The 20,402-nt window shown below is 51.6% G+C and overlaps 2 protein-coding genes across 2 annotated transcripts; both read right to left on the bottom strand.

Annotated features, from left to right (window-relative positions):
• Nucleotides 1-366: 366 nt before the first annotated feature.
• Nucleotides 367-13,593, bottom strand: TAP2 (transporter 2, ATP binding cassette subfamily B member). The gene is made up of 12 exons (XM_004617729.2): nt 13,458-13,593; nt 12,402-12,906; nt 12,203-12,317; nt 9,833-9,963; nt 9,356-9,561; nt 4,711-4,908; nt 4,501-4,629; nt 2,748-2,936; nt 2,421-2,594; nt 2,082-2,241; nt 1,057-1,193; nt 367-702 (listed from the first exon to the last, which is right to left on the bottom strand). The coding sequence occupies exons 2-12, from the start codon at nt 12,895-12,897 to the stop codon at nt 526-528; spliced, it is 2,112 nt and encodes a 703-aa protein (XP_004617786.2). The 5' UTR covers nt 12,898-12,906; nt 13,458-13,593; the 3' UTR covers nt 367-525.
• A 2,977-nt stretch (nt 13,594-16,570) lies between these two features.
• PSMB8 (proteasome 20S subunit beta 8) lies at nt 16,571-19,897 on the bottom strand. The gene is made up of 6 exons (XM_004617728.2): nt 19,693-19,897; nt 18,808-18,955; nt 18,531-18,642; nt 17,909-18,038; nt 17,095-17,299; nt 16,571-16,874 (listed from the first exon to the last, which is right to left on the bottom strand). Exons 1-6 carry the CDS (start codon nt 19,837-19,839, stop codon nt 16,786-16,788), a joined length of 831 nt encoding a protein of 276 aa, XP_004617785.2. The 5' UTR covers nt 19,840-19,897; the 3' UTR covers nt 16,571-16,785.
• Between the last annotated feature and the right edge of the window lie 505 nt (nt 19,898-20,402).

Raw genomic sequence — 20,402 nt, 5'->3', positions numbered from 1 at the left:
CATAGCCCACCCCAGTTTGATCGTCACCACCCCTAATAGTCCCCCAAGCCTTGCCAGGAGTGATCCCTGAGCACAGAGCCAGGAGTAAGCCAGGCCATTTCCAGGTGTGGCCCCAAAACCGAAAAATAAAATAAAATAAAATAGAGTCATCTTGTTTCTTTCAGGAAGTGAATCAAAGGTTAAATTTACTTTTCCAAATGAATGTGCTAGTCATACAATAAACACGTACATTTTTAACTATATTTATTTACTACAGTTCATACTTCCACACACGGCAAAGCTGCCGATCACAGTTAAAAGATTCTTGGACACAGACAGTCTTCCAACACACACACACACACACACACACACACACACACACACACACACACACACACACACACACACTGAAGCTCAGGCTGATCAAACATTCGTGGTGCCTCCAGTTTCAGAAACCAGAGCTAAGGGTGCAGCCTCAGAGAGACTCCAAGCAGGGTGCTCTGGGTCACGAGGATGTCCCGGAGCCAGGCCCAGAGCCCTGGCACCTCAGTTCTGCCGCTGCTGCACCAGGCGGGAGTAGAGGTCGTCGCCCTCCAGCAGCTGCGCCTCCTCCTGCAGCTCTCCCTGCTTCAGCACCAGGACCTGGGCGGCGCTCTGGATGGTCTGCAGCCGGTGCGCGATCACCAGCACCGTCCGGTTCCCGCTAGACATCCAGTCCTGCAGCTGGAGGGGGTGGCCACAGCGCTCAGGATGGTGAGAGTGGGCCCACACTACGCTCCCACCAGGCACTGTCTCCGCATCTCAGGGTAAAGACGGGAGGAGGAGAAAGCGGGAAAGAGGAAGGGTCTGCCCTGCCCAGCTCTCAGCTGTGCTAGTGGAGTTGAAGGAAGGGCGGAATGGCCCTGCAGTATCCACATGGGGGGTGTCACCCACCACTGTATTCTCCATGTCCCCTTCCGAGAAGGCGCAGATGTTCTGATCTACCAATGGATGATGCCACTCGCCTTCCCCTGGCTGATCCTGGCCCTCAAGTCCCTCTGTCCCCATCTCCTGCCACCTGCCCCAGTCAGTACTCACGGCCTGCTCACACTGGACGTCCAAGGCGCTAGTGGCTTCATCCAGGATGAGGACTCGTGGCTCCCGCACAAGGGCCCGGGCAATGGCCAGGCGTTGTTTCTGTCCCACAGCCAACTGACTCCCTTTCTCCCCGACATCTGAGGAAAGCAGAGAAAAGCCTGAACTCACACACGAGCAACAGGACAACTTCCTGTCCAGGAGCAGGGCTGTGCGCAAGGGAACTCCACCTGCTAACTCCACTCCAGTTAGGCAGAGAGAGGCCTGGTGAGGAGGTGTGAGGAGGTATGAGGCCTGGTGTGAGGCCTGGTGTGAGGAGGTGTGAGGCCTGGTATGAGGAGGTGTGAGGCCTGGTATGAGAAGTTGTGAGGAGGTGTGAGGCCTGGTGTGAGGAGGTGTGAGGAGGTGTGAGGCCTGGTGTGAGGAGGTGTGAGGCCTGGTGTGAGGAGGTATGAGGAGGTGTGAGGCCTGGTGTGAGGAGGTGTGAGGCCTGGTGTGAGGAGGTATGAGGAGGTGTGAGGCCTGGTGTGAGGAGGTGTGAGGCCTGATGAAGAGATGAGAGATATAGTGAGGAGGTGTGAGGTTTGGTGAGAAGGCATAAGGCTTGGTGTGAAGAGGTTTGCCATCTGGTGAGGTGTGAGGCCTACAAATGAAACATGAGGCCTGATGTGAAGCCTGGCGAGGAGGTGTGACCTGGTGTAATCAGGTTGAGGCCTGGTGAGATATGAAGTCTGGTGAGGAGGAGTAGGGCTGGTGAGGTGTGAGTTCTGCTGAGGGGGTTTGAGAGCCAGCGTAAGGAGCTGTGTAGCCTCGTGATGAGGCGTGTGTCTTGGTGTAAGGCCTGGTACAAGCATGGGGAAGTCTGAGGCCTGCAGGGGCTCACTAGAGGAAGCAGCAGTGTCCGAGGACAGACTCCATCAGACGGTGGCTACAAAGCGCAAGCACCTGGGGAAGGAGGAAAGCGGAAGCCAAGGGAATAGCTACCATCATCCCAAGAGTACAGTCCTGAGTCTTTTCGCCCACGGCACCTGTGTGCAGTCCACGTTCCATCTCTTCAATGAACTCATCAGCTTTGGCGGCCCGGGCAGCGGCCATCACCTCCTCATCGCTGCAGCTCTTCAGCCCATAGGTGATATTGTCCCTCACAGAGCCAGAGAAGAGCACCGGCTCCTGCCCAACCACAGTCACCTTTGCAGGGGTGAGGGGGGCAGAGACTGTGTGTGAGCCCCAGGCAGGCACCCCTCCCCTCCCTGCCCTCCTCCCTCACAATGAGCTCCTGGCGTGTCTTCCCACAGTGCCCCCTGCTCTCTCTCTCTCTCTGCTTCTCTCCTCCCTCCTGCCCCTCTCCCCCCAACCCGCCCACCCACCTTTTGGTGCAGGTAGTGGTGCTCATATTGGTGAAGGGGCTCCCCATCCAGCAGCAGCTGGCCGGCCGTGGGCTGGTACAGATTCTGCAGCAGTGCAGCCACGGTGCTCTTCCCGGACCCGTTGGGCCCCACCAGTGCGGTCATCTGACCAGGACGCAGGGTGAATGTCAGTCCCTAGGAAAGCCAGGCAAAAGTTAGCAGGGGCACACCCATTCTCATTCTATCAGAGATGAGATGAGCCCCGCAGAGGCAAAGGGTCAGAGGTCAGAAGGCCTGGCCAGGCATAAGCAGCCAGGGGCAGGGGGCTGGCCCTCCCCACTGAGGCACCTTTAGCACGGGCTGGTCGGGGCGGCTGGGATAAGCAAAGGAGACATCTTGGAATTGCACCAGGCCCTGCAGAGAGGACGGAGCCAGTGTGCCGGAAGGAGGCAGCTGTGGCCGTCTGTCCAGGTACTGAAACACCTTCTCCGCAGCACCCACGTTGCTCAGCATGTCCCCACATATGTACACCAGGGTCTGGAAAACAGAAGTGGAAGGTCATAGAATGCACATCCCAACTCCTCACTCACCGTACATGCCACCCCAGCCTTCCTTCTCCCTGAGTTCGAGAGATGGTCTCTGCCCTTCATGTGCAACATGGATGGAGTTTAATGTGCTACCAAATTCCAGCGTCAATCTGATGTATCAAATTACTTACTGAACATCAGTGGTTGATGCTGCCATGTATATATATAAAAAAAGACAGCTGTATGAAAAAAGATGTGTGTGAAGGCATGAGTTTGACAAGTAGAAATTTGACCCTTTACTGCTACATTTGTAGCAGTAAAGTAATTATTGAATTTTAAATTTACTAAAGAATTACTAAAATTACTAAAGAATTTTAGTAATTATTGAATTTTTAGGCTCTGTGCCTGTATTTCAATATTTACATTTTTAGAGATCAATATCAAAATATGTGCAAGTAAAACTATATCTTGGGTTTGCTTCAAAATAATATGGATGAAGGTACAAAGAAACAGTAGTGGCCAGGCACTGATCACAGTTGCAATGGGAGTTGCAATGGGAGTTGCTCGCAGGCAGCAGAGCACGGGGGGAGGCACTTGCCTCGAGTGCCCCTGACCTCAGGCCCATCGCTAATGATTCTCCAAGCATTGCCAGGAGTGATCCCTGAGCATAAAGTCAAGAGGAGGAGGCTATGAGAACTGCTGTGTGTGCCCCCCAAAATAAAATAGAAAACAAGTGGTATTTAAAAACTCACAAAGGGGGCTGGAGCAATAGCACAGCGGGTAGGGCGTTTGCCTTGCATGCGGCCTACCCGGGTTCAAATCCCAGCATCCCATATGGTCCCCTGAGTACCGCCAGGGGTAATTCCTGAGTGCAGAGCCAGGAGTAACCCCTGTGCATCGCCGGGTGTGACCCAAAAGCAAAAAAAAAAAAAAAACCTCACACAGGTTTATTATAATTTCTCTCTCTGTCTGTCTCTCTGTCTCTCTGTCTCTCTCTGTCTCTGTCTTTGTGTCTGTCTCTGTCTCTGTCTCTCTGTCTCTCTATCTCTCTCTCTCTCCCTCCCTCCCTCCCTCTCCCTCTCTCTCTCTCTCTCTGCATGTGTGTAAAGTCTCAACAAAACTAATTGCAGGTCAGGAGAGACCCATGTTTGATCCTGGCACCACAGAGGGTCCCCCAAACCCTCCAAGGAGTGATCCTTGAGCACAAAGCCTAAAGTCAGGCCTGAGCACCACCTGGTGTGGCTCAAAAACAAACAAACAAAAAAAATAACAACAAAGAGCTGGGTTAGGTCGTTCTGTGTTTGTATTTTTAAGAGAAAGAAACAAAGAAAACAAAGGGGGGCTGGAGCGATAGCACAGCGGGTAGGGCGTTTGCCTTGCACGCGGCCAACCCGGGTTCGAATCCCAGCATCCCATATGGTCCCCTGAGCACCGCCAGGGGTAATTCCTGAGTGAAGAGCCAGGAGTAACCCCTGTGCATCGCCAGGTGTGACCCAAAAACCAAAAAAAAAAAAAAACAAAGAAAACAAAGGTCCTGGACCCAGAAGCCCAGAAGAGCAGCGGCGCCGACTCACTTGCACGTACTGAGCCACGTTCTCCTGGTAGAGGAGGAAGGAGAGCAGCCCGCCCTGGCTCAGGGTCCCCGCCACGATCTGCCGCAGCCCACAGCTCAGCATCAGCACCTGCACCCCCAGCTGCAGCACCTGGAAGGGAGCGGGGATGAGAGCGCGTCCCCCGTCCCCCGCCCCCCGCCTGCCCTCCCACGCCCTTCCCTGGCGTCTCACCCTCCGCAGAAGCAGGTAGAGGGCCCGTTCCAGGTCTCTCTGCCACCGCAGCTGCCGGCACCGTTCCAGGGCCGCCCGGTAGCGACACACCTCCTCCTCCTCCGCCCCAAAGCTGCGCACTGTCTGCAGCCCGCCCACAGCCTCCCGCACCACCTGGCCCGCCTTGGCCACCGCGTCCTGGATCTCCTGAAGCAACGCCTGGAAAGGGGGTGGGGAGGGACAGGGGAAATTGAGCACCGGACTGCAGAACCCCAGGTCCCGTTTCGGACCGCGCCACGCTTTCCCACAACTGAGAATATTTCAGGCTCTTGCTTCCTTTCCCTCTTCCATATATTTCTTCCCAAAAGGACTGGCGAGATTGAAGGAGGGAGGGAATGACGTGCATTCTCAATGCGAGGTAGTGTAGGAGACATGTGCTTTTTTAAAACGGTATTTGAGGTCATTCCTACCAACCCCTGGTGCTGATTTAAAAATAAGAAGAGGGGCCAGAGCGATAGCACAGCAGGTAGGGCATTTGCCTTACATACGGTGGACCCGAGTTCAATCCCTGGCATTCCATATGTTCCCCCAAGCATCACCAGGAGTAATTCCTGAGTGCAGAGCCAGGAGTATCCCTTGAGCATCCCTGGGTGTGATGAAGAAAGAAAGAAAGAAAGAAAGAAAGAAAGAAAGAAAGAAAGAAAGAAAGAAAGAAAGAAAGAAAGAAAGAAAGAAAGAAAGAAAGAAAGAAAGAAAGAAAGAAAGAAAGAAAGGTTTTTCAAAGGAACCATAGTTAGATATAGAAAGTAGAGATGTGGTTTAAAATCAATCAAAAATCTGAACGTCACAGTGATTCATTAAAAAATATTTCTTTAATCTGAACATCAGAGCTAAAACCATAAAATTCTTAGATGAAAACTGGAGAGATAGTACAGTGGTAGGATGTGAGGTTTGATCCCCTGTATCACATACGATCAAGCACTGCCAGGAGTAATCCCCGAGTACAGAGCGAGGGGTAAACCCTGAGCACCACCAGGTACAATCCATTTAACCACTCACCCACTCCCCCTCCGCCCCCCAAAAAAAAGAGAAAGAGAAGAAAAATCTTACATGAAAATAAGGGGCAGTTGACCTGAGTTTACCATGATTTCTTGGATATGACACCAACAGCACAGACAATAACAAAAGAATATCTTGGACATCATCACATTTAAAATGTTCATAAATCTGGGGCTGGGGAGATGTTATACGGGTAGCATGCTTGCCTTGCACATGCCCAACCTGGGTTCAATCCCTGGCATCCTGCAAGGTCCCCTGAACATCACCAGGAGTAATTCCTGAATGCAGAGTCAGGGGTAACCTTTAGCATCATCAAATATGGCCCATAAAAAAAAACACATACACACACATACATAGACACACACACACACACAAACACACACACCCTTTCATGAAACAAAACGTTACATTAACAGTCAAAACAGAAAACCCATAGGAGAGAAGAAAATATCTGCAAATTACACATCTAACAAGGGGCTGTAGCAGTGTAGCACTGTCATCCCATTGTTCAACGATTTGCTTAAGCGGGCACCAGTAATGTCTCCATTGTAAGACTTGTTGTTTTTTGGCATATCGAATATGCCACAGGTAGCTTTCCAGGCTCTGCTGCACGGGCAGGATACTCTCAATAGCTTGCTGGGCTCTCTCAGGGACGGAGGAATCGAATTCTGGTCGGCTGCATGCAAGGCAAACGCCCTACCCGCTGTACTATAGCTCCAGTCCAACAAGGGGCTAATGGCCAAAATATATAAAAAGCTTCTATATAAAGAACTCACCAATTAAAAATCATGCAGTTTTTAAATAAGGATTTGAATATATATGCCTTCATCTGTATCTTCAAAAAGCACATTAAAAAAGCCACTCAGTATCACATATCAGGGAAACACAAAGGAAAACAGCAATGACTTATCAACCTTACAAAACATTACGATGACTGGTCTATTGAAACAAGAAAACAGGCACACTCCATTCTGGAATTACCCACATTCCATTCAAGGTGCATAATTCTTTTACTTTTACTTTGCAGGGCTCTGTCCTCTCCTTCCCCCACCCCCCTTCTCTCTCTCTCTCCTTCCTTTCCTTCCTCTCTCATAATTCTAAATTAAACTTTTACTTCGCTCACACACAAAATAACAAGTGGACAAAACTATGGATAAACAGAAATGCTTTGTGTTATTGGTGAGAATGTAAAATGGTGCAGTTGCTATGGGGAAAAAGTATAAAGGCTCTTCAAAGTATTAAAAAATAGAATTTTGGGGGCTGGAGCAATAGGATAGCAGGTAGGGCGTTTGCCTTGCACGCGGCCAACCCGGGTTCAAATCCCAGCATCCCATATGGTCCCCTGAGCACTGCCAGGAATGGATCCTGAGTGCAGAGCCAGTAGTGGCCCCTGTGCATTGCCGAGTGTGACCCAAAAAGAAAAAAAATAGAATTTCCATATGATCCAGCAATTCTATATCCAGAGAGATACCCCCAAAAAAGTTTAAAGCAAAGGCTCCCACAGATATCTGTGCACCATAACTGACTTATGATTCACTTGCCAAATCCACAGACAAATGAATCAACAAGTAAATATTCAGCCTTTGCAAAGCAAAAAACTCTGATTTATGCTACAACATGGATGACACTGATGGCATTATACTCTGTGAAATACACCAGTCACAAAAGGACAAGACACATGAACTCATTGCAGGAGATGCCTAAAGAAGTCGAACTGGGGAAGGGAAAGTGGCTGGGGGTCCCGGTGGTTGGTGTGTGTGTGTGCCGGGGGAGGCAATGAAGAACTGCTGCTTAATTACTGTGGGCTTTCAATTTGGGAAAAAGAAAAACGTTCTGGCGTGGTTGGTGGTGGCGGCTGCACAGCAATGAGAATGTTCTTTACACCATGTCATGTTTGAAAATGCTGAAGACAGATTGATCCTATCTATATTTCACTGCAACTAGAAAACGATTGGGCTCTCCTCTGCTGCTCGAGCACGATCCCAGAGGCAACTGAACTACTTCGGACACGAGCAGCTCGCAGAAATGCCTCCAGACTGTGAGCTGAGCCACGGCCCCATGCGACGCCAGTGGGGCAAGATTTCTCTCTCCAGGCTTCTCCATCATATGAGCACCACAAAAGGGAAGTAAAAACTTGCAGTGACGCAATTTCTGGCAGAATTTTCCCTGGACTTCATACAAAAATCCAAAACCTAATATCTCTTAATTGTCAGCAATGTGAAATGGTTCCTTTTTAGCAGGTCTGACTGTGGGGGCAAACTCCAAACAATAATACTGAGTTTTTTGTTGAAATATTGAAGGTAATCAAAGTAGAAGCCATTTCTCTACACTGTGAACTAAGCCAAAGCCCCACGCCAGCCGAGGTGAGGAAATATCCTCCTTTCTCAGTTCTTTTCCTTTTTCAAGGAGAAATGCGGCATGGCGTCCACCATATTATGAGGTCTATTAAGCAGGCACAAACTTAGTGGTGCGGGTAGGGAAAGGAAAAAAAAGTAACTATGTACTTGGAACAGCGGGACGCTTGGGCAGTCTTGGGCCAATACCAGTGCACGCTCCGCCGAGATTCGACCCGGGTGGCCACACTTTTGTGCGGCCACTTTGCTGCTGATCAACCAGAATCCGGAGGCCAACTAGACTACTTTTGGTTCCAGAAACTGCTTACAGCCATGTCCCTAGACTGTGAACTAAGCCATACCCCACGCCGGCCGAGGACGGAAAATATCCTTTTTTCTTGCTGGGTAGCGTGGCGTCAACCATATTATGAGAACTAATTATTAAGCAGGCATGAACTTGGTGGTGCGGGAAGGGGGAAAAATGTATGTACTTGAAACAGCGGGACTTCATATCTCCCCATTCTCAGCAATGGAAAACTAATTATCGAATGCTTCCTTGGCAGTAGGGCTGTCTTTCCTGAGGGGAAACTCTAACAATAGTGAGTTTTGTGTTGAAATATGGAATGCAATCAAGGTAAAGAGAAAGTGAAGTGAAATTTATCAATTATGCAGGTGGGGATGGGGGGCGGGGGGCGGGGGTTGGGAGGTATACTGGGATTTTTGGGGGTGGAATATGGGCACTGGTGAAGGGATGGGTGTTTGAGTATTGTATAACTGAGACATAAGTCTGAGAACTTTGTAACTTTCCACATGGTGATTCAATAAAATAAATAAATTAAAAGAAAAAAGAAAACGATTGGAAGGAGATGCTAGAACTAACATTCAGACTGTCAGGCTCCTGAGTGTGTGAACCACTTTCTCTCCACGCTGGGCATGGAGGAAACGCTCATGATGGAAATCCCTCTAAGATGACATTTTTAATCCTCAGTGGGAAAGATACATCTGGACCCTTTGAGACTATAATGAAAACTTGTCCTTTCCCCACCTCCTGGGGAGGGGGATCTGTTTGCATATTTGCACCCTCCTTCCTCCTCCCCCATCATCACCCCCCAACTCACACACACACACACACACACACACACACAGTGTCCCAAAGGTCAACACGTGTCCCAGCAGCGGGTCATGGACCCCTAAAGCCATCAGAAATGCTGGTCTAAGTTAGAAACCTGCAGGGGAGCTCGATGCTTCCCCGGGGTGCTCTGGCATGCAGCTACCTGATGGCGGACATTGTAGACCTTCTCAGCGGCTGTCATGAGCGGCACCTCCAGCAGAGAGAGGAGCGTGAGTCGCGGGGACAGGCTGAGCATGAAGCCGTACAGTCCCACCACTTTCACCAGGCTCCGCAGCAGCACGTTGGCATTGAGAGGGAGCCAGCGGCTCATGAGGGTGGTGTCTGAGTTCAGCCTGGAATTCAGCTCCCCTGGGGAGGTCAGAGCAGATGGGCAGACCACGTGCAATGCAGGACCACTCCCAAACTCCCCTCCCCACCTTCCATCTGAAACAGCCCCCTCCCCTAAATACCCTCCCTCACCTGCAGAGTCTGTGACCATCACTACAATGACCCCAGGAGGGAAAGAGAGCCCAGGGCCTGGTTCATGGCACAGGAGATGTGTGTGTGTGCATGGAGGGAAATTAAGGGGAAAGGAAATTCAGGGGGTGGGGGCATCCCAGACCTGCACTCCTCGCCTCACCTGTCTTAGTGTCCTGGAAGAAACCGAGGTCCTGGCGCAGAAGGGAGGAGAAAAGCTGCTCCCGGACCCGCAGGTTGATTCTGGACATGATCAAGGTGAAGGTGCTTCCTCGGCAGCCAGCGGACAGCGAGCTGCAGGGCAAGAGGGAGGCGGTGGGAGGGTGAAGGGGACAGAGAGGCAGAAAAGAAGGGAACCAAGGAGAGAAGCAGGGAAGAAAGCACGGGATGAAAGGAAGCAGAGAACAAAGAGTAAGAGAGGGGCAGCCAGAGGGACAGGAAAAATTAGAGGGAGAAAATGAGGACATTTGAGCAAAATCAATTCACAACAAATTCACAACCGTCTACGGACTCACAAGGGGAGAACACAGGAGAAGTGAGGAGAAACAGCCTCTGGCCAGCTTCTGGCCTGGCCCCTGAAGTGTTGTCTTTCCAGCTTCCCCTCTGCCTGGGTCTCTTTCCTCCCCATCCCCCAAGTTCACTCCTCAGATTCTGCCTTCTAGGAACCAGGGCAAGGACCCCCTGCCATCCCTTGGCCTAAGTCCTTGAGTCATGCTATTCCTCATCTTTATTGCCCCTTACATTGGAGAATTCCTATTTGACAAACTAAATTTATAATAAAACAATTATAAGGGAATTGTGAAAGTACAGAAACAGGTCTTTCACAAATGGGTTTCTAGTACAAATCTAGGTACTCTGGGTAGAAGGTTGTTGGCATAGTCAGACATACAGGGATGAGTTTGGACTTGATCATAGTGGAATGCAGAGAAGAAAGCCAAGGAGAAAGCTTTTTGTTTATTTGCTTGTTTGTTATGACAGTGTCAGGGACCTCATATATGCAAGGCAAGTTCACTATTCCAAGGAGGAACATTTTTTGTTGTTTCTTATTTTTTGCTTCTTTGGTTTTTGGTTTGGGGGTCACATTTGACTGTGCTTGGGGCTTAACTCCTGGCTCTGCACTCACGAGCCAACTCCTGGTGGTGCTCAGGGGACGATAAGGGATGCTGGAGATCAACCCAGGTCAACTGCATGCAAGGCACCTTACCCACTGTACTATATCTCCAGTCCCAGAAAAACATTTTGACAGCAGAAAATGACAGGGTTAGAACATGAGAAAAGCCTCAAGGATTCTCCTATTCGAAGCCTGGGATAAGATGGTTCTGTGGAAGGGAGTAAGAGACAGAGGAGAGAGTGATACATTTCGAGTTCTGGGTATGCGGAGAGTGAGACAATGGCTGTCACCAGACAGTAGAGAAGTCAAGTGGGTAGAGATTGCAAGACTATTTCTGAGCACAAACAAGGGGCTCTGGGAGTCTGCAGAGATGAGCTGAGTTAGCCAACAGGAAACATGTTCCTTTATTATTTGTTCAGAGGTTACACTAGGCAGTGCTTGGGAGCTATTCTGTGCTCAGGGGTCGCTCCTGGCAGTGCTGAGGGACCCTGTTATACCAGCTGGCTCCAGGGTAAGGAGAGACATCTGCACACCTGGGGGTGAGCACCCGGGAAGGCAAATACACAGTAAAATCTGAGTAAAGATGCTAGGGAGGGGCCAGAGTGATAGCACAGCGGGGAGGGCGTTTGCCTTGCACGTGGCCAACCTGGGTTTGATCCCTGGCATCCCATAAGGTCCCCCATGCACTGCCAGGAGTAATTCCTGAGTGCAAAGCCAGGAGTAACCCCTGAGCATCTCTGGGTGTGACCCAAAAAGCCAAAAAAAAAAGATGCTAGGGAAAAAGTGAACACTTCAGAGTAAGATCTTTGGGGACCCACAAGGCACAAAGAACATCAACAGGAAGAAAACTATCCTGAAAGGAGAGAAAAGCTCAGAAACAAACTCTGGAAGGCAGAAAAGAGAAACTGAATTTCAAGGAGGTAGGATTGCTGAGGATCAACCAAGAGACATCTCATTTGAAACACAAACTTTTTTTTTCAATTTGGGGTGCTCCGGGACTACTCCCAGCTCTGGGGATCACGCAAAGTTCAAGTCCAAGATCTAACCCAGATTCATCTCACATGCATTAGCTCACTGTCCATCCCCCAACCCACACAAACTCCTTCTATATGACAGTCATTTAAGTTTGTATCTAAAGACTTTGAAAATGCTAGGGAAAAAATGGTGGTATAAGAAATGAACTGATGCTGACATATAATTGGGAATTTGAAAAAATACAGATCCATATTTTCAGAATTGGTGCTTTGGGGTCAGAGAGCCAGTAACATGGGTAAAGTGTTTGCCTTGCCATCGGCCTTCCCTGGTTCCACCCTTGTGACAAAACAAGCAAACAGAATTGGTGCTTTGTGCACACAAAAGGGTTTGGAATTAAGAGTAGGAAAGTGAAGTCCCTGCAGAGAATTGGGGGCTCCCATCACCTACCCTCCAATGGAGAAGAGAGACATGAAAAAGATGGCGCTGACGAAGGCGTCGGGGTCGAAATCCCCTCCCAGGATGTCAATCACGCGGCCCGAGTAGTGCGGGATTAGAGTCTCCCCTGCAGACACGCAAAGAAGCAGGTGAACGCGCTGGGTCTGAGGGCTTCCCCCGGCCCCCCACTCTCGGCCCCGTTGGGACTCACCGAGCACCGCGAGAATGAGGAAGATGAAGGCGGCCCCGAGGAGGGGCAGGTCGGGACTGGAGAGCTTCAGCAGCCTCCACATCAGGGCTCGGTTGTTCTTGCGGTCCTGGTCCTGCTCCTCGGGGGCTCCCGGGGGGCTCAGCACGGCCCACGCAGCCCAGGCCAGCCCCGCAGCGCCGTAGCCCAGAAGCAGCCAGGTCCAGGGGGCCGTGGCCACCCGGAGAGGGGGCGCGCCCAGGGCCCCGGGGACCAGGGCCCGCAGGGACACGAACAGCGGCGTCAGCAGGCCGAGCAGGGCGGGCGGCGACCCCCGCAGGCCCCGCAGCCCCGCCAGCCCGAGCAGTCCCCAGAGCCCCCCGAGTCGCAGGGCCCCCTCCAGCCACAGGCCCGTCAGGCCTCCGGGGAGCAGCGCCCCCAGGGATCCCCGCAGCACCCAGAGCAAGGCCGTGTCCGCCAGCAGCAGGAGCGCCCAGGGGCGCGGGTCAGGGAGCCCCATGGCAGCCGTCTAGGGTAAAAGGCGAGGAATTAGGGAATCCAGGCCCCTCCGATCCTCCCGCCCCCGCCCGGCCACTGGCTTCTCTCTCACCCACCCTACGCCCAAAGGGTCCCCCGGGTGCCCCGTGCTCATCAGCACCTCCCTCCTAAACAGGAAGAGCCTCGGCAGGTCTGAGCCTCGTCCTTTAAAGGCTCAAAATTCAAATTAAAATGCTTAATGGGTCAGAGAGGAGCCAGCGGGCAGAACACTTGCCTCCCACGCAGGTGCCCCGGGTTCGATCCCCGACACCCCATAAGGTGCCCCGAACCCCGTTGGGATGAGCCCTGAGCAAGAGCCTGTAGGAAGCGCCGAGCATCGCAGGACTTGGCCCCGAAACAAAAATAAAAATTAAAATGTTTTAAGTTTTTCCTCCCCTGCCCTGCAGCGGCCACCGAGTCCCAGTGAGCCGGGGGTGGGTGTGGGGGGGGGGGCGGGGGGGTCCCCAACCAGAGGGACCTACTCCGGGCTCCGGTGGCCGGCAGGGCCCCCTATCGCCCCGGCTTCCCGGCACATGCACTCACCGGCTAGGACCCGCAGCTCCTTTCCTTGAACTGAGTTCTGAGACCTTTCCGGGAAGTGAGTTCTGAGACAGGCTTCCCGCAGTGTCGCCCGCCTACTCCCCGCGCCCCGGGTAGGCTGCTTCCACTTTCGCTTTCCCTGCAGAGGCGCTGGGCGAGGCGGCCAGCAGGGGGCGCGCGAAACCCGCAGACGGAGAAGCCGCTCTCCTGCACCAGCAACTGCACCAGCAACTGACTCTGGGAAACCACCGCACGCTTTTCACATTGCCACTGAGTGAAACAAAGCGGCTTCAAGGATGGGCTGCTTTACAATGGGACAACGGGATCTGTTGACCTTAAGCTCTGACTCCTTCAAGCTCTGGTCCTTTTTGAGAGCTGACCCACCCTCTTACCCACACCCCAGATCCTGTGTGGAACTGGGGCTAAAAACTGCCCAATTTTGAGGAGGATATGGTGCTGAAAGGGGGTAAAGTTATGTATGAAACCCTATCAGCAACGGTACTGTAAACCACAGTGCAATATATATGTGCATATTATGTATATGCATGTATACATATATGTACATACATGCATGGTATATATGTATGTGTGTATAAATATATGAACCTCTAGAAAAGGCAGACAAATGAGGATGGGGGTATTGGGGGAGGGAAGTGGACACTGGTGAAGGAATCGTGTTGAAATATTATATGCCTGAAACCCAATCATAAATAACTTTGTAACTTCACCTGACTAAAATTTTTTTAATGCTCGATTTTAAGAAAAACGCGGTACTAAAGCAAGTACTACAGTCATTCTCACCAGGACCTAGTGGATTTTTAGGTACAGAATTTGAGCTGAGGCAGTCCTGACCCTTTATCTTGATCTGATCTTCTCAACCCAAGCACCTGGAACAAAGCTGTCTGTAAAATTCTGCTCCAGGCCTCTCCCTGCCCCAAGGGACCCAGCCCCAGCAGGCGAAAACCTCCAGAACCCACCCACCGCCATGCTCACAGCCACTCTCCACACACTCGGGCCGAACCTCACCCATGAGTGAATCCGCAGAAAACTCAGGTATGCGAGACCTGTGAATGAAAACTCTGGGTTCAACAGAACCAGGAATGGGTGTCCACCACCCATGTTCCCCCTGGTTCCGGCAAGTTGGCAGTCATGCCCACAAACCACCTCTGGCTGGCACCAGATAAACTCATCAATGGCCATGATCCAGAAACTCATTATAAAATCTCTTGGAAGAGAGTATAAAATGACTCGCCATAGCCATGCCACCAGACCCTGTGCCAGGCTGTTACATTTGGAGCACTTTGGAGAAGGCAGGTGAGGCCCCTCCCCACCCCAAGGGACCCAGCCCCAGCAGCTGAAACTCTCCAGAATTCGAAGGCTCACAGCCGCTCTCCACACTGTTGGGCTGAGACTCACCTACCAGTGAACCTGTTTCTGGACATCCCATACCTCACACCACTCATGCTCCAAGAGCAGCGCACCACACTTGATGGGGTTTAAAGTAGAAGGCAACCAATCTTAGAGGGAGATATATTTTTATAGCCATATAAGCACACTGGGCTTAACCCTTAACAACATATTAGTAATCTCTTATACAAGGCTTAATAGCCGCTGGGTGAAATACAACAATCTTCACACACTCTCCTCTAAGGAAAGTTTTTTGGACTATTATCAGTGTTTTATTCATAACAAACAATACAAAATTAATTATTATATTGTATCTAATTATTGTATTGTATATCCAATCCAATTATTATATTGTATACAATTATATTGTATCCAAAATGTGGTGTGAAGGTGTAATGGTGGTGGGATTGGTGTTCGAATACTAAATGTAATCAAATATTGTGAACTACTTTATAAAAATAAAATTAAATTTAAAAATAAATAAATAAAAATTCTCCAAATTATGTTGAGAACAGGCTAGTATGGCATGTGGGGGAAATGCAGTTTATTTCTTGGTCTGAGTTCATTCCAATTTGTACAATAATCCAGCTTCTGTGGGTCCAGCCTGAGCCAGAATGTCTCTATGGATCATAGATATTTGTGTGTTTCAGAAATAACTCCTCAGGTGGAAATTACCTTGCAACCTCAAAATAGTCCCCAAGGGAGGATCACTTGCTTTCTAAATCACCCTTTGGGGTGGGAATGGAGATAACAGGGGAGGAGGGCACACCAAACAGTGCCCAGGGGAGCATATGTGGCACCAAGGATTCAAACCCAGGTCAGCCACATGTGAGGCAAGGGCTGTACTTGCCACTGTATTTGCTCTCTGACCCCAAACCACTCATTTTGGTGTGACTACGAATGAGTCATTTCAACTTTCAGTTAGGATGGGTGGGGGGGGAGGAAATAGTACCAATTTGTATTAACAGTTTCCTAAAATTCCTGCAACCCTATATATTCTGAAATTTTAAGAATCTCTCCCTAATAAAAATGAGCTCCGTGCTCAGCTCCTTCCCAATTCAAGCTCTTCCTTGGACCAGCCCCCTTGAGAGGTGATTATCCATGCTCCTTCCTACAGCTCCTGCAGGATATCTCCTCATGTCTCTCTCAATTCTCTAACCTAAATCTTTTCCCTCCTGCCCTCACTCGATAGAGTCCTCTCTTCCTTTTCAATCATGGCCCTGTCACCTTGCAATTGAGCGTGACACATCATGAAACTGAACCCCTAATGTCCCTCTTCACCTCCAATATCCAATATCTCCAAAGTGTCATTTAAGGTAAGTGAACCCGTGCTTGTAATCACTGCACATGTGTGAGGTGGAACTCCTCTCTTTGTATAGTTTCACCCATGCTACAAAATCAAAAGCATTTTTTCTCCCAGACACCCAAACCGTTCATAATGGACCCCACCATGCTCCCAGATTGTATCCCTACAGAGCACACCTTGATTTAAATTGAAAATGGTGGCAAATGTCCACAGAAAACAGTGATCAGTCTCTCTGAGGTCCTGGGAACACAAAAGTGGAATGAGAACCAGGAGAAAGACTTGGTGAGGCCTTGTTCCTTAGGAAGGGCTTCAGGGTCTTTTCTTAAGAAAAATCTCCCATTATTTTCTGCCTCCCACAACCCCTCATCCACTCAGCCACACACAGATACATGTATAACCGTCTTTCTTTATTGTATTTCCTGAAACACCCAGAAAGTTGGGGGCAGGGTGAGAGAATGCTTGTTGAAATTGAGAACCACAAAAGGGTAAACCACGCCAGGCCCCACTGCAGCTGGCCTCCATCTCGGGCTCAGGAGAGGCCCTTTCTCTGGGCCCAGCTGGCCCCGGCCCCTGACCAGCCAGGCCTTCCCAGATGGGGCTGCCCAGCTGCCGTAGCTGTTACTTCCAGGCCTCCCGGTACTGGTGCATCAGCTCGCTGACGTCTGTACTTTCCACTTTCACCCAACCGTCTTCCTTCATGTGGTACACTGTGGGCGGACAAACAAACATGGAGTCACCTGGGACTTCAGCAAGTTCCTGTTAACAATATTATGTAGCAAGGGACAATAGCAATGCACACACTGAAAGCACTTACTGTCTGGGCTCAAAGGCCCCACTTCTAAGCCCGGAAATCTCCCTGCCACTCTGTCTCCCAAGTCCCCCACTCTAAATCCCGCTTCCGCGCCACCAAGCAGAGATGCTTCTTACTATTGACGACGCCTCCGGAATAGTTGTCTCTGTGGGTAGCGTGAACAATGGCCCTGCGGCCCAGGTCATACGCCTCTTCTGGGCTAAGATTGTACCGATAGCCACTATCCATGACCCCATAGGCATAGGTGTTCCCACTCCCCGTGGAGAACATACTTCCTGAGAGCCGGGTTCCATTCTGGTCCACATAGTAGAGTCCGGGACCCTATGGGGTACAAGAAAGTTGTTATTTCCCAGTTGGAATTGAAGAAAGAAATGTTGGCAAAATACAAGCTTGAGGGTGAAAACCATAAGACAGTGAACCCAAGAGTGAGATAAAACAGGAATATTTGAACTAGGATAGCACTTTGGTATCAATCATGGAACTCTGTAAATTGAAAAGACGAAAAGCAATCTTGGAATCAGTTTTCTCTCGGTTTTTTTTTTTTTTTGCTTGTTTGTTTGGGGGCCACACCTGGCGGTGCTGAGGATTTACTCCTGGCTCTGCACTTAGGGATCACTCCTGGCAGGCTCGGGGCACCAAAAGAAATGCCGGGGATCAAAACTGGGTTGGCTGCATGCAAGACAAGTTTCCTATCCACTGCGCTATCTCCCTGGCCCCAGAATCAGTTATTTTGTCAAAAGGAAGATGCTTATGAAACACAGACACATCTACTGTGGGTGTCAATATACATCTGAATCAAGGAACAGTCTGAGGATCGGCTGGGACTGTTCTAGAACAGAAGGGTCATGTCTTGAAAGGCAGGGAATTGGGGGTATGCAGAGGAGAAAGAGGTCACTCGTGGGGAGTGAGGGGCATGGGGAATGCACCCACCTTCTTGTCCCAGCCACAGATCATGCTGCCCATGGAGAGGCCCATGCCCCGGTACTGGCACATCATGTTGGAGAGAAGCTTGGAGGCTGCTGACACGGAGATGCGCTCCCCATTCCGCAGGTAGTACAGCCTGGTGGGGACAGACAGGGCAGTGAGCCAAGAGACGGGGAGGCAAGAGGAGGCTAGCGCAGAAGGGTCCACTTGGCAGCAAGTGATTAGAGAGATAATAACAAGCACTTGAAAGGAATCAAGGCATGATTTGCAATTCTAAGTGTCTAACCACATGAAGAAATCTCACCAAAGCAACCAAAAGAGATGGAGGGTGTCTATCTATGCTAAAGAATTTTTCTGGCTAATTTGTTTTTGCTGACAAATTATCTGGTTTTATTGGCAGGACGGAGAGTATGAGTGTGTGTGTGTGTGTGTGTGTGTGTGTGTGTGTGTGTGTGTATGTGAGAGAGAGAAAGAGAGAGCGCGCAAAGGATTGCTTTGTCAAATACTACATTAGTCCTGAGAGCTATAAGGCTGGGGAGGGGGGAGGGAAAGAGTGAGGAGCAGTGTCCGGATGATGGAGGATTCAGGATGGACCACATGGCTTAGGAGGGAGCCAGGCCTAGCCTACCTGCATTCCTTGGCCAGCAACCGTTCCCAGTACTGACAGTCCGCAGCACACCCAGACATGGTGCCAAGCAGGTAGGGGTTGATCTCGATCACCTTGTTCACCCTTAAGGTGTCTGGAAGAAGAAGATGGGGTATTTGAGAAAAGTGAGGAATCACCCCATAGATTTCTCCCTACCCCACACCTGTCTATGGCTTGGGTTCGGGCCTTCAGGCCTCTTCTGAGAGGAGGGTCTCAGATCCCCCCCTCTGCCTGCCGCTCTGCCGGAATACCCGCTCACCGATGTAACTCCCCGCAGAGGCCCGAGAATCCACGGCCACAATCACCCCGTGCTGGAACTTGAAGGCCAGCGTGGTGGTGCCGTGCGCCATCTCGATCTGCACGTTGCTTTCTCCATTACCGCCCAGAGATTGGAGGAAGTCTGTGGGCTAGAGAGAACCACCGGACAGAGGAATGAAAATCTCCTGCAGCAGAAGAGACTCCAGAAAAAGGGTTTGGGGAGTCTGTGGAACCGGGGACTGGGGTTGGGGGTGGGTAGACAACTTCTAAGTAACTGAAACACCCCGTCAGAGCCAGCCGGCCGGTACGAGGAAGTGAGAGCCTGGGAGAAGGGGCGCCCCGATCTCACGATCTCACGGCGTTAGTTTGATCAGTGCGGTGGAACTGAAATGTTACCCTAACCAATCAGCTTAAGGGCAACTTTAGCTTCTTCCATTCATAGTTCCTTTAACCTTCTGCTTGAGATCAATAACCAATATGCTTGAGATCCAGAGCCCCCATTTTACAGAAGAGCCCCCGAGTATGCCCACCTGGGCTGGCACTCCAGTGCGAAGTGACCCACCACTATTCACAGGTTTCTGAGCACCGCACAGCCCTTGTGCCCCAGGATAGCGCCCCCACTTCCCGAGCGCCCCCTCCCACTCCTACCCCCAGGCATCCAGGTTTCCGTACCTTGGAGAAATGAGAAAAGGCAGAAAAGTCTCTGTTTTTCCCCAGGGAGCCCCCCTCACCCTCTGCCTGTGAGCCCCCAACTTTAAGCGCCCACCCTCGGGGGTCAGCCCTGCGCATTGGGCCTCTCCGTGCTCCAACCAGGGCCCCGACGTTCCCCGCGGCCGTCGGCGCGCGCCTCCCAGCCTCCCTCTGGGGGTCCCCGCACGGCCCCGACCTGCAGTCCCCGCGGCACGGCGAGCTCCGGAGATCGCAGCGAGAAGCTGTAGTGTCCAGGGTCCGGGCGAGCCCCGCAATCGGCGTCCGGGAGCTCCCAGCCGCCCCGCCGCGCGCCAGGGACTCCGCACACCTCCAGCAGCGCCATGGCCGTGGGCACCCGCGGGCCGCGGCCAGGACGAGGAAGCGAAAGCGAAAGCCCTGGCGGGGACGGAACCGACTCTCCCCCACCCCACCCCACCCCACCCCACCCCCGGCCCGCCGCCCCTGGGAGTCGTGTTGGGATGACCGTCCCTCCGCCGGCCCCGCGCCGTCCGCAGGGAGCCTGGGGACACGGTGCGTCAGGCACTGGCCGAGCGCAGGGAGGAAGAGAGCGCGCGGGTCTGCGGGAGCCCCCCAGGGGGCGGCCAGAGCGCACCAGGCCCCCCAACTTGCAGGCGCACCCTCTGGGGGTGGTCTCGACCGGGAGGGGCCGGGTAAGAAGCAGGAGTCACTTCGTGTCGGGATGGGGAAAAGGGTGTTGGCGGGAGCACTATTTTATTCAAGCAGGGGAGGAGTCGGAGTACGTGGGGGGCGCGCAGCCTGGAGGGGCCTGAGTCAGCCGGCACAAATCGACCCCCGCAGCGTGAGGGCAGGAGAGGGCCCGGTTCTTCCTAGGGCGCTCCGGAGTCAGGGTTCTTCCCTGCACGCATAAGTAAGGTCCTACCTACC

The sequence above is a fragment of the Sorex araneus genome, chromosome 2 (assembly GCF_027595985.1).
Source record: "Sorex araneus isolate mSorAra2 chromosome 2, mSorAra2.pri, whole genome shotgun sequence".
NCBI lineage: Eukaryota > Metazoa > Chordata > Mammalia > Eulipotyphla > Soricidae > Sorex > Sorex araneus.
Note: the sequence above shows the minus strand (reverse complement) of the source record. Positions and strands in the feature narration are given on the sequence as shown.

Excerpts from the sequence above, each read along its gene's own strand:
- TAP2 (XM_004617729.2), bottom strand. The coding sequence starts at position 12,897 with ATGGGGCTCCCTGACCCGCGCCCCTGGGCGCTCCTGCTGCTGGCGGAC. Across the intron at positions 12,318-12,401 it reads CCTCATTCTCGCGGTGCTCG|GGGAGACTCTAATCCCGCAC; the intron begins GTGAGTCCCAAC and ends GCGTGTCTGCAG. Across the intron at positions 9,964-12,202 it reads TCTCTCTTCTCCATTGGAGG|CTCGCTGTCCGCTGGCTGCC; the intron begins GTAGGTGATGGG and ends CTTGCCCTGCAG.
- PSMB8 (XM_004617728.2), bottom strand. The coding sequence starts at position 19,839 with ATGGCGCTGCTGGAGGTGTGCGGAGTCCCTGGCGCGCGGCGGGGCGGC. Across the intron at positions 17,300-17,908 it reads TCTGTGGCTGGGACAAGAAG|GGTCCCGGACTCTACTATGT; the intron begins GTGGGTGCATTC and ends TGTACCCCATAG. Across the intron at positions 16,875-17,094 it reads TTCCGGAGGCGTCGTCAATA|TGTACCACATGAAGGAAGAC; the intron begins GTAAGAAGCATC and ends GTCCGCCCACAG.